Genomic DNA, 10,843 nt, shown 5'->3' with positions numbered 1-10,843 from the left:
GATCGTACGATAATTCGGACAACGACACAATGTAGCTGTACTCTAATCTGTTGTAGAATGATCTCGTAGGAGTGTTGTGTGTACAAATAAAATACTCTATTGTATACAAAAATCAAGATCAATACCAAGATCTATCATAAATATTTTAATTGATATAGTAGACGGCTTGAATAACTGCAACACCAAGATCGATCAAAAATATTTAAACTGTTTTAAACTAAATCTTGAAACCTGTGTGTTAAGCTAACAAAGCGATCAGGATATATGCTTAACGTCGTACCGAAAGTTAATTTCACCCGTGGTGTTAATTAATATAAGCGACAGTCGACTGTAATGGCAAATCATACCTAGCTTTATTGTTTATTGGAGTTACCTGTGTACCTCCCGTCTCACCTGTACACATATTGCCCCTCTTAGACTAAGTCTTATGCCCGCGGCGTTAATTATAACAATTAATATTGTCAAGCTTGACTGCCTTTCACTACGATCAGGTCACAGGTGCCTACCCTCATTTAAACAAAACATCCGGATTACATAACAGGTACTGACGAGGCTTATACCTGTGTCAGATTACCATCGGTCGGTTCACCTATGACCTCGGGGCCGTGATCTCGTTTGTTTACTTCGGTTTACGGAATCTACCGAGATTTGACGAGTTCGCTTCGTGCGATCATTTTGTGCAATGTGCAAGCTTTAAATGCTGAAGTAGTAATACCAAAAGTATGAAACAATAGAGGTTAAGGAAGTAGAATATAAAAAAACAAGTAATAAAAGAATGAAATCGATACAGTAGATCTCCGACAAAACTTTTTTTTTATCCCATGATGCAACAAACAGCGAGATTTTAGCGGGAAGTCTGATAGCCATGTTTGAATTTCACCGGATGTTTATCTACGGAAGAAACATAAACAAACACGATTTTGATATAGAATAGCCTAAAAACGAAATTCATTTTCTTGCCTAACTGAAGAAGATCGACTATCTGTCAGTAAGTGGCCAAAGAATATCAGCTTTCTTATTGTTTTTGGCGACAAATGCTCATTTTCACCCGAAAATATCACAGATATCGCGACCAGGTAAGTTTACAATTTTATTATTTAAATCTATTTCGTCTTCTGCACGTTCCTACATCGTTTCACATTATATAGGTGAATAGGGGCCTACACATGTTAATATTAATACTTGATTACTTCGTGTTTCAGGGTTTTCATAATGAATTCATCACCGATTACAGTTTACACGGCCCGAGTTTAATTAACAAAGAACTGTAGTGTCTCGGGCCGAGTTGACCTGATTACTTACGCCGGAAGTGCGTCACGGTTCACTGGCCCGTGCCAGATAAAGATCTACCCCGTGTACAGTCTCTTCACACCTGACCGGCAATCAGACAACACGTGTGTTAGACCATCTCTCGTTTTTAACGGAGTCAGTATATCTCTACGTAAGTAGTGCCAGTTATCTTAGTGCTCCGGGCTTTTAGCTAGGACACTAAGCCAGTATATTCTATTGGATAAGTATTTGACTGCTGTATCATCACCGTATCCTGACCTGTCCAGCGACCCGTGGTGATATAGATCGACCTCCATTGTAAACCAGATAGCGTGACCAACAGCGAGGTAACTAGCTTGTGGTGTAACAGCAACGTTACTTTAATGGTGTCAGCAGTATTGGCTAGTAATTGATAAATTAATGTTTATTCATTGAGTCCTGTATTTATCAATTTTCGCGCAGTTTTCCTGATTTTTCTGTGGTTTCAATTACGATTTTATCGAATTGTTCCTCAGCCAGCAGTCACGTGGTTTACAGATTCATGATACCGTTCCTGTGTGTTATTTTATAATACGAGGATTAAATTTGTATCATTTTCATTGCACAACATTATTCTACACCACATATTCCTGTGTTATTTTATGATACGGAGTATTTTTTACGGTGGAATTTTGTATTTATTGTATGCCTATTTTTTGAATAAAAAATATCCATTAGATGGTAAGGCCTTGGATTATTTCACAATGAATGTCGGCATGGGACGGGAATGTTCTTTCCGTACAATTATGAAGAAATTGGAGGGACGTTTTGGTGCTAAGGAATTACCCGAGACGTCGACGGTCAAATTCCAACAGGCCACTCAGAAGAATGACGAGTCACTCGATGACTGGGCCGATAGAGTTATGACCCTCGCCACACCCGCATTTCGTCACCTACCGGAGAAACATGCCCGTTCCGAGGCCATTTCCAGATTTTGCCAAGGGAGCACTGACAAAGACGCAGGGAAACATGTGTTTCTCAGCAGACCACGGTCCATGGAAGGAGCTCTGAACCTGATGAAACAATATCAGTATGTTAGCCAGGCCGTGGATGGAAAGAAGAAAAAAGGAAGGGAGGAAACCTCAGTCAATGCAGTGAAGTCTTCTCAAGATGAGATTAAAGCTCTAATTGAGAAGGAGGTCAACAAACTTGCAGCTAAACTGGGGAAGACCAATCTACAGGCTCAAGGACAGTCTGGTTCCAACGAAATAACCTGCTTCTTTTGTAAAGGAGCAGGCCATATGAAAAAAGACTGCCGCCGCTACAAAAAGTGGTGTGAGAAGAACCCAGACAAGGTCAAGAAGGCAAAGAACTCTACCGATTCTTTAAACTAGTAGGGCCCAGGACTACGGGCCAAGCCCCTGAGCCACTTGTAGATTTAGGCCTAGATATGGATTCTATGGAGGTTTTTAACCCCATGCCTACTACTCCCATGGTTGTTTCAACCGATCCAGCAAATGTTTTGCTAGATATTTCTTCTTCTTTACCAATTTCACAACCTGTTAACTCAGAGGCTACTGGTGCTTTTAGTACAGTAGATGATGCATTTTGTGTCACCTCTAAACCTGAGGTTGTTTATATCAATAGGATTTGTGCTAGCTCCTCATTAGTTAAGGTCACAGTTGGAGAGGTACCCATTACAGCCAGGATTGATTCCGGAGCAGAGATGACTATTATCTCCACATCTGTATTTGACAGACTTCGGAAAAAACCTAAGAAGTTGAAAGATGTTGTAATGCACTTGGCAGACACAGAATCTTCTCTGAATGGCACTTGGATTGCGCCAATTAGTCTGAAAATTGGTTCCAGCGTGTTTAAGGAAAGCGTGTATGTGGCCCCCATCAGTGATGAAATGTTATTAGGACATGATCTCCTACACAAATGGGGCACCATCCACGATATGAAAACAGATACTCTTCTGATAGGGGAGGAGAGGGTGTACTTAAACACGAAATTCAGAGATGACAGACCAATAATTGCCAGGGTTACAGCTGAAAGGAAACTTGTAGTACCACCCAACACTGTCGTCAGAGTAACCGGTAAAATGAACGCGGACTTGGAGGACTATTACATCGAGCCTAGTGGGAACCTGGATCTTCTAGTACCCCGAATAGTTCGTAATGCCCATACTAAGCCCGTTGTTTGTTTGGTAAATTTAGGCGACAATTTTAGGACCATTAAGAAAGGAGAATTACTAGCTAACGCTTTTGAGGTTCGGGATTATTTTAACCCCGAAACAGCGGATTTTATTCGCTCCGATATAAGCGCCAGACCTATTCAGAGGCATACAAATGAGAGGACAACATGTCGCAACGTTAGCGAGTCAGACAAAACCAAAACCTCATCCGATACTGGGAAGGTACCCGAGCATCTCCAGAAATTAGCTGTTGATTCTAGTAAATATTTGACAGAATCTCAGAATAAGGACTTAGTTGAACTTCTCCGTCATTATTCGGACGTTTTCGCTAAGAATGAATTTGATCTCGGGACTTTTGACAAAATTGAGCATGCAGTGGACACCAGCGACGCCAAGCCTGTTAAATTGCGAATGCGTCGCACGCCAGCATCATTTGCCGGGGAGGAGGAGGCTCACCTTAAGAAAATGCTGGACGCAGGTGTCATCCAGGAGTCCATGTCGGAGTGGGCGTCAGCACCTGTATTCGTCAGACGTAAGGACGGCTCAATGCGTTGGTGCATTGATTACAGGGCGCTCAATGATGTCACTGTTAAGGACACCTTTCCACTACCATTAGTTGAGGATTGTTTGGACACCCTAGCTGGAAGTTCGTGGTTCTCCAAACTAGACGCCAACAACGCGTATTGGCAAATCAAGGTTAAGGACACGGATCGAAAGAAAACGGCGTTTCTTACAAAATACGGATTATTTGAACATGTTCGTATGGGTTTTGGTCTGACTAACGCTCCCGCTACATTTTCTCGTGCAATGAATCTCATCTTGCGGGGTCTCACCTGGAAAACAGTTCTCGCCTTTTTGGACGACATCCTAGTATTAGGACACACCTTCAGGGAACACCTCAGTAATTTGAGAGAAACGTTGGAAAGATTCAGACAACATGGGATGAAATTAAAACCAAAAAAGTGTCTACTTTTCCAACCGGAAGTCGAGTTTTTAGGTCGGATAGTAGGAAAGGACCAGATAGCGATGTCGGATACAGACACCAGCATGGTAGCTAATTGGCCTTTACCAACGTCCTCTAAAGATGTGGAGCGGTTTCTCGGATTGGTGAACTATCATCGTTCCTTTATTAAGGACTTCGCCGAGTTAGCTCAACCCTTGTATAATCTCACAGGAAAGAATAAATTTCATTGGGACGCAGAACAGCAACAGGCCTTCGATAGTCTTAAGAAGGTGCTGACAGGACCTCCCATCTTAGCATTGCCAAATACTAAGGATCCATTCATCTTAGACACAGATGCCTCGGATGTAGCGATTGGAGGGGTGCTGAATCAAGTACAAGACGGGGTTGAGAGAGTTATTGCTTTTAGCAGTTTCTCTCTCACAGCCGAACAGAAAAGATATTGCACCACTCGGAAGGAATTGCTTAGTATTGTGAGATTTACAAGACAGTTTAAGTACTACCTTTTAGGTAGACAGTTTACCGTCAGGACGGACCATTCAAGTCTAACATGGCTGCTACGATTTAAGGAGCCGCAGGGACAGCTTGCACGATGGATGGAGGAACTTTCTCAATACCATATGATTGTGAAGCACAGACCCGGAACCAAACATGGAAATGCGGACGCGCTATCCAGAATCCCGGATGAACTGACTCCATGCCCATCGTACATAGCTGGAATCAAGCCTGAAAACTTGCCCTGTGGAGGCTGCAATTATTGTAAGCGTGCTGACAGACAGTGGGGCGAATTCTCACTGGAAGTAGACGACGTAACCGCCCTGACGGGAAGTAAGACTTGCGGTGATAAGGGGTACCTTGTAGGTACCAACAATGTGGCCACATTAGATCCGCAAGACCGGTTAGGGGACTCTAGCCCTATAGAGCCTCCTAAAGGGACAATCAACTCGACACTCATGCCAGGGGTCAATTCATTCTTGAGTTGTTCGAGTTACCTTGTTCACCCTCCAGGTGAACATGACAGTTATCTTGGATGTCAAGGCACTCATGACAGTTTTCCTGCTAGCGATCAACGCCCGTACGAAAGTGCCACGGCTGGTTCCGTGTGTAACTCTGCCGGTAAAGAAAGTAAGCCTACCAGTTTCCTTGAGTGTCCCCTGAACATGCATGCCAGTATATCTTCTGAGAGTCAAACTCCGGGTAGTCATCAGGTAAATAGGGCTACTCCGGTTTTCCTTGGCTATCCTCACCCTGATTGTGGTAGCCATGACAGTGGACTTAAAGATGCCAGTTCGACCCAACCCCCTTCTGCAAGTCAAACTCCGGGTAGTCATCAGGTAAATAGGGCTACTCCGGTTTTCCTTGGTTATCCACACCCTGATTGCGGTAGCCATGACAGTCGGCTTAAAGATGACAGGGCCATTATTGGCCAACCACCTTCTGCGAGTCAAACTCCGGGGAGTCATCAGGTAAATACGGCTTCCTCGGTTTTCCTTGACTATCCACATCCTGATTGTGGTGGACATGACAGTGGACTCAAAGATGACAGTTTATCCACCCTGCCAGTGGAACATCGTTCAGATGGATCAAGTTTTGATATAGAGCTTCTGGATAACCAGCTCCAGGTTAGGATGTGTACAGTTCAGCTAGCAAAAGAAGCTACAGCAGAGACACCATCTTGTTGGGGGTTCACCTACCGTGAACTCGAAGATGAACAAGAAAAAGACACAGACCTCCAGTTTATCCGGAAATATCTACTGGATGGATCAGAACCTGGACAGGGAGAGCTATTCCTAGCTTCTCCAGAAGCCAAGTACTACTGGTTAAACAGAAACATCTGTAAACTAATTGACGGTGTGATATTTAAACAGAAGACTGACAGTGATGATTTGGTGCTTGTAGTGCCAATCTCTCTGACAGAGAAGACCCTCGAGTGGCACCATGATCTTCCCTCAGCTGCTCATCAAGGAATAGCCAGAACAAAGGCTAAGCTGAAAGAAAAGTTTTTCTGGGTACATCTAGGACGAGACGTTGAGACCTATGTAACCTCCTGTGACGTCTGTAGCCGCAACAAGAAAAACAAACGCTACGGACGCGTCCCCATGACGGAGTACCACGCCGGTGCTCCTATGGAACGAGTGCATATAGATTTCCTCGGACCGTTACCTAAGACAGCAAGCGGAAATGAACACTGCCTCATGATGGTGGACCAATTTACCAAGTGGGTGGAGTGCATTCCCCTACCCTCCCAGAAAGCTGAAATAACAGCGAGAGCAGCTGTGGACGGATTCTTTTCGCGGTTTGGTTATCCGTTTCAAATCTTCTCCGACCAGGGACGAAACTTTGAGAGTAAGTTGTTCGAAGCTTTATGCCAGGCTCTCCATATCCATAAAGCTCGTACTACACCTTACAGACCGTCTTCCAATGGACAGGTGGAACGGTATAACCGAACGTTAATGGACGCTGTTCGTTGTTTCCTCGCGAAGTCCCAAAATAAATGGGATGAGCATGTCCAGCAAATAGCTGGAGCTATTCGCGCATCGGTCAATCGGACTACAGGATTCACTCCGAATATGCTGATGCTCGGGAAAGAAGTGAACACGCCCGCCCAGCTCATGTTTCCCTTACCAGGCCAGAAAACCAACAGTGTTGAAGACTATGTGTCTACCCTGGTAGGAAACCTAGAGAAAGCTCACACCGTCGCTAGGAGTAATTTGAAGACATCTCTTAACCGTATGAAGCGTTATTATGACCTACGCATTCTACAGAGACCATACGCTGAAGGAGATGTCGTGTATCTTTTAGATACTGCAGTCACCAAGGGTAAATGTAAAAAACTATGTTCCCCTTGGAAAGGACCGGGAGTTATAGTGAAGAAGATATCGCCTTACCTGTATCAAATCAAGCTTCGCAGTTCCGTTTTGGTGACCAACCATGATAGAATGGCCCCTTGTAAAGATAGGAAAATCCCTGCGTGGATCCAGACCTTTAAGACAAAAGGGGGAGGAGATGCGGAGCTACCAGACCAGAGTACAGAAGTTTTTTGTGTTTGTCGTAAGCCATGGCAAGGCCGGTTCATGATACAATGTGATTATTGTCAGGAATGGTATCATGGATCTTGTGTCAACGTAACTGCTACTGAGGCACTTGATATTGACAAATACAAATGTAAGGGTTGCTGTAATAAGTAATCATGTGCTCTGTTCTGATTATTTACAGATATGGCAAACAGAGGGACCACTCAGCCCATTGATGAGCAGGCAGCAGCGTGTTTACGCCGAGGTGAGCTGTTTCAGCCCCCTACTGCATTCATCGAACGGATGGCCCTCTGTATGATGTCGGATCAACGCTTTGACGAGATCGTCTTGGATATGTGCAGTTTGGCAAAGGGTAAGATGGGTAAGAAGGGAGCTAACCGGAGACAACTTGAAGGTTGGCTGAAGAAGGTCGCGGAAACCTTGGACTCGCTGCAGCTCCGTTCATTCGCCTGGATTGAGCAGCACGTCGCCCCGCTGAGTCGTCGCCCTAGAGTAGGACCTGTACCTGCAGAGTCGACGGCTTGTTACCGTGACATTCGCCTGTCTACCGACCCCAATCTGGAGCGCAGGATCGAGGATGCAGTTACCACTGAGGCCCCTGCAGCATCGGAAGATGACCTGGACCTCTTGGGGGATGACCCGATGGATATTGAGCTCATGCCCCCAGTGGATACCATGGATACCCCCGTGTTGGAGGAGCCATTGATTGGATCGCCTGCTGTATCCTCATCCCAGCGACCAGATAGCCAGACTGTACCGTCAGGTCGCGTCTCTGCCAAGGGTCCAGCCAGTGTGCGTGAGGATTTTATCCCCGTCTCCCGTGCTAAACCCAAGGTAAGTGACCGGCCATCCAGGAGTACTCGCCGGACCAGTCCTCGTAAGAAGAGTTCCCGTAGGAGTCCCTCACCTGTCCGTCATCGTTCCAGTCCGCGGAGAGCTGCCAGAAGCCCTTCAGTGTCTGCCCCTATGCGTCGGACGAGCCCCCGTAAGCGCCCTCACAGCCAGTCAACTGGACCTATTCCCAGGAAGACAGTCCACGTTGAGGAGCCCCGTACCACTCGAGTTGTGACGTCTGCCGAGCCGAGACGAGGAGGAATAGTGGTAGAGGTTCCGAGAGGTTCTGGATCTACGTCGCGGAGCCGAGCGCCGAGGGTCAGACACTGTGTGATTCCTGACTGCAAGGAGGTTGGGAGCTACGCCAAGCCCCACGCGTTCAACCATCATTTGCCGAGGGTTTTTGACGAGCGCCTGCCCCCTGCAGCAATCAAGGTTCTTCGTGGACGGAAGGAGGCCCTTTTACAAGCCGCTGTATGGCTTTTGAGAAGAGCCGTGGACAACTTGGACGACCTTGTGGAGTACGTGGAGATGCAGCACCTGTTGACAACATCATCGGAGAAGCTCAGCTTTTCAGACTGCCAGATAGTGGGGATGAGGGCATTTTGTGGCTATTTGAGTGTACCATGTCCAGACAACTTCACGTTGGAACCGGTGAGCTCTGTAGCCGTCCTCCTCCACTGGAAGGTTTTGTTGCTGATAGCTGCCCGGATCCCTGCTACCGAGCGAGAGTATTGGAGGACGTTATTTCCTGCCCCTGAGGAAGTGGGAACCCGAACCCCTCGGGCGTTTGATGCTCACTTCCATCTTGACCGCACCCTGAAGGCCATGGGATTACGACTGGACTCTACGTTCCAGTCCGTGTTGGATGGTACCAGGATGGACAAGGGAAAGGAGGTAATCGTCGCCGGGACTTGTGCCTCTTTCTGCGACCCGGAGACTTATCCAACCACGGATAGTCTGAAGACCCTACCAGCGGATATGGAGGTCGCAGTAGGGGTACACCCCAAGAAAAGATACTCGAGCTCGGAGTTGGATCGTGTCATCAGGAAGCTGAAGGACCTCGTACGACAACGCAGAGTGACAGCAGTTGGCGAAGTTGGTGTTGACCACTCCGTACCACCGGAGCAGTGGCCGCAGCAGTTAGTCATGTTGGAGAAGATTCTACCATTGGTGGAGCCTCGACATGTCTTGGTTCTCCATTGTAGAGGGATGTCCGGAGATAGTGGAGCAGAAGCATACCTCCTTCTTCTACACTACGTAAAGAAGGCAGTGCCTGAAGACCAGCGGATATATCTCCATTGTTTCAATGGGGATTCCTATGTCCGTGAGCAGTGGTCTAGTGCTTTTAGGAATCTGTACTTCGGATTTACCAGCATGGCTGCAGGATTCACCCCACCTCAGGTTCGCGCCTTGAAGTGGATCAACCCTGAGAGAGTGTTGTTGGAGACCGACGCCCCCTACTTCAACCGGTCAGGCCGCAAGTGGTCTGCACCCAACCAATTGTATTGGACGGCGGAGGCTGTAGCAAAACACCTCAGTTACACGGCGGAATCCCTGCTGAATGCGACCGTAACCAACGCTCAACGACTGTTTCGTCACTAGGAACTCGGAAAGGACAGTTAGGGACGGGGTTGTACCTCAGTATTTTACTAGGTAGTGAGTCTATTTTATAGGCTACCCGTACCCTCATCATCGAGGATTGTATTCTAGACATTGAGGTCGGGATTGCATCCATGTATTTTACAGGATTGTGTGTCCTTTTAGGACGACCCGCGCCTCGTAACCGGATTTGACTGCAAGGGATTTTATCCCTACTATTTCCCCCTTTTTGGAGGAAGCAACCCAGTAGTAACTTAAGTGACTTCATCGCAACGCTTTTAGTGTGCAGAGTCAAAATTTAGGAACTTGATCAAAACACGGAAGATCTTTGTATATACCATTACCAACCCTCCGGCCATAAAGGACTTTCATTATAAAGTTGGGAGGAATGTAGTGTCTCGGGCCGAGTTGACCTGATTACTTACGCCGGAAGTGCGTCACGGTTCACTGGCCCGTGCCAGATAAAGATCTACCCCGTGTACAGTCTCTTCACACCTGACCGGCAATCAGACAACACGTGTGTTAGACCATCTCTCGTTTTTAACGGAGTCAGTATATCTCTACGTAAGTAGTGCCAGTTATCTTAGTGCTCCGGGCTTTTAGCTAGGACACTAAGCCAGTATATTCTATTGGATAAGTATTTGACTGCTGTATCATCACCGTATCCTGACCTGTCCAGCGACCCGTGGTGATATAGATCGACCTCCATTGTAAACCAGATAGCGTGACCAACAGCGAGGTAACTAGCTTGTGGTGTAACAGCAACGTTACTTTAGAACTGCTAGATCCACGTGTGTTTCAATCGTAAGTATTCAATTTACAGATTTATGCTACCATACGCCTGGGATTTTATAAGCATCCTGATTGATAGCACCCAAATATTGAGAACAAGAAGAATTTTATTTCTTTATTGACGAACTTCGACGTAGTTATATTGCATTTTTATTTCTGTCACGTAACGGTAAA

The 10,843-nt window shown here is 46.3% G+C and overlaps 2 protein-coding genes across 2 annotated transcripts; both read left to right on the top strand.

Moving 5' to 3' along the window:
• The first annotated feature begins 1,272 nt into the window (after positions 1-1,272).
• LOC117320966 lies at positions 1,273-9,880 on the top strand. Its single transcript, XM_033875454.1, has 2 exons — positions 1,273-1,616; positions 7,623-9,880. Exon 2 carries the CDS (start codon positions 7,625-7,627, stop codon positions 9,878-9,880), a length of 2,256 nt encoding a protein of 751 aa, XP_033731345.1. The 5' UTR covers positions 1,273-1,616; positions 7,623-7,624.
• Positions 2,013-2,642, top strand: LOC117320967. The gene has a single exon (XM_033875455.1). It carries the CDS (start codon positions 2,013-2,015, stop codon positions 2,640-2,642), a length of 630 nt encoding a protein of 209 aa, XP_033731346.1.
• Positions 9,881-10,843: the final 963 nt, after the last annotated feature.

The sequence above is a fragment of the Pecten maximus genome, unplaced genomic scaffold, assembly GCF_902652985.1.
Source record: "Pecten maximus unplaced genomic scaffold, xPecMax1.1, whole genome shotgun sequence".
Lineage (NCBI taxonomy): Eukaryota > Metazoa > Mollusca > Bivalvia > Pectinida > Pectinidae > Pecten > Pecten maximus.
The sequence above is the reverse complement of the archived record's forward strand: the minus strand, read 5'-3'. Positions and strand labels throughout refer to the sequence as shown.

Bases quoted from the DNA above. Each gene is read 5' to 3' on its own strand.
- LOC117320966 (XM_033875454.1), top strand. From the start codon at position 7,625: ATGGCAAACAGAGGGACCACTCAGCCCATTGATGAGCAGGCAGCAGCG.
- LOC117320967 (XM_033875455.1), top strand. From the start codon at position 2,013: ATGAATGTCGGCATGGGACGGGAATGTTCTTTCCGTACAATTATGAAG.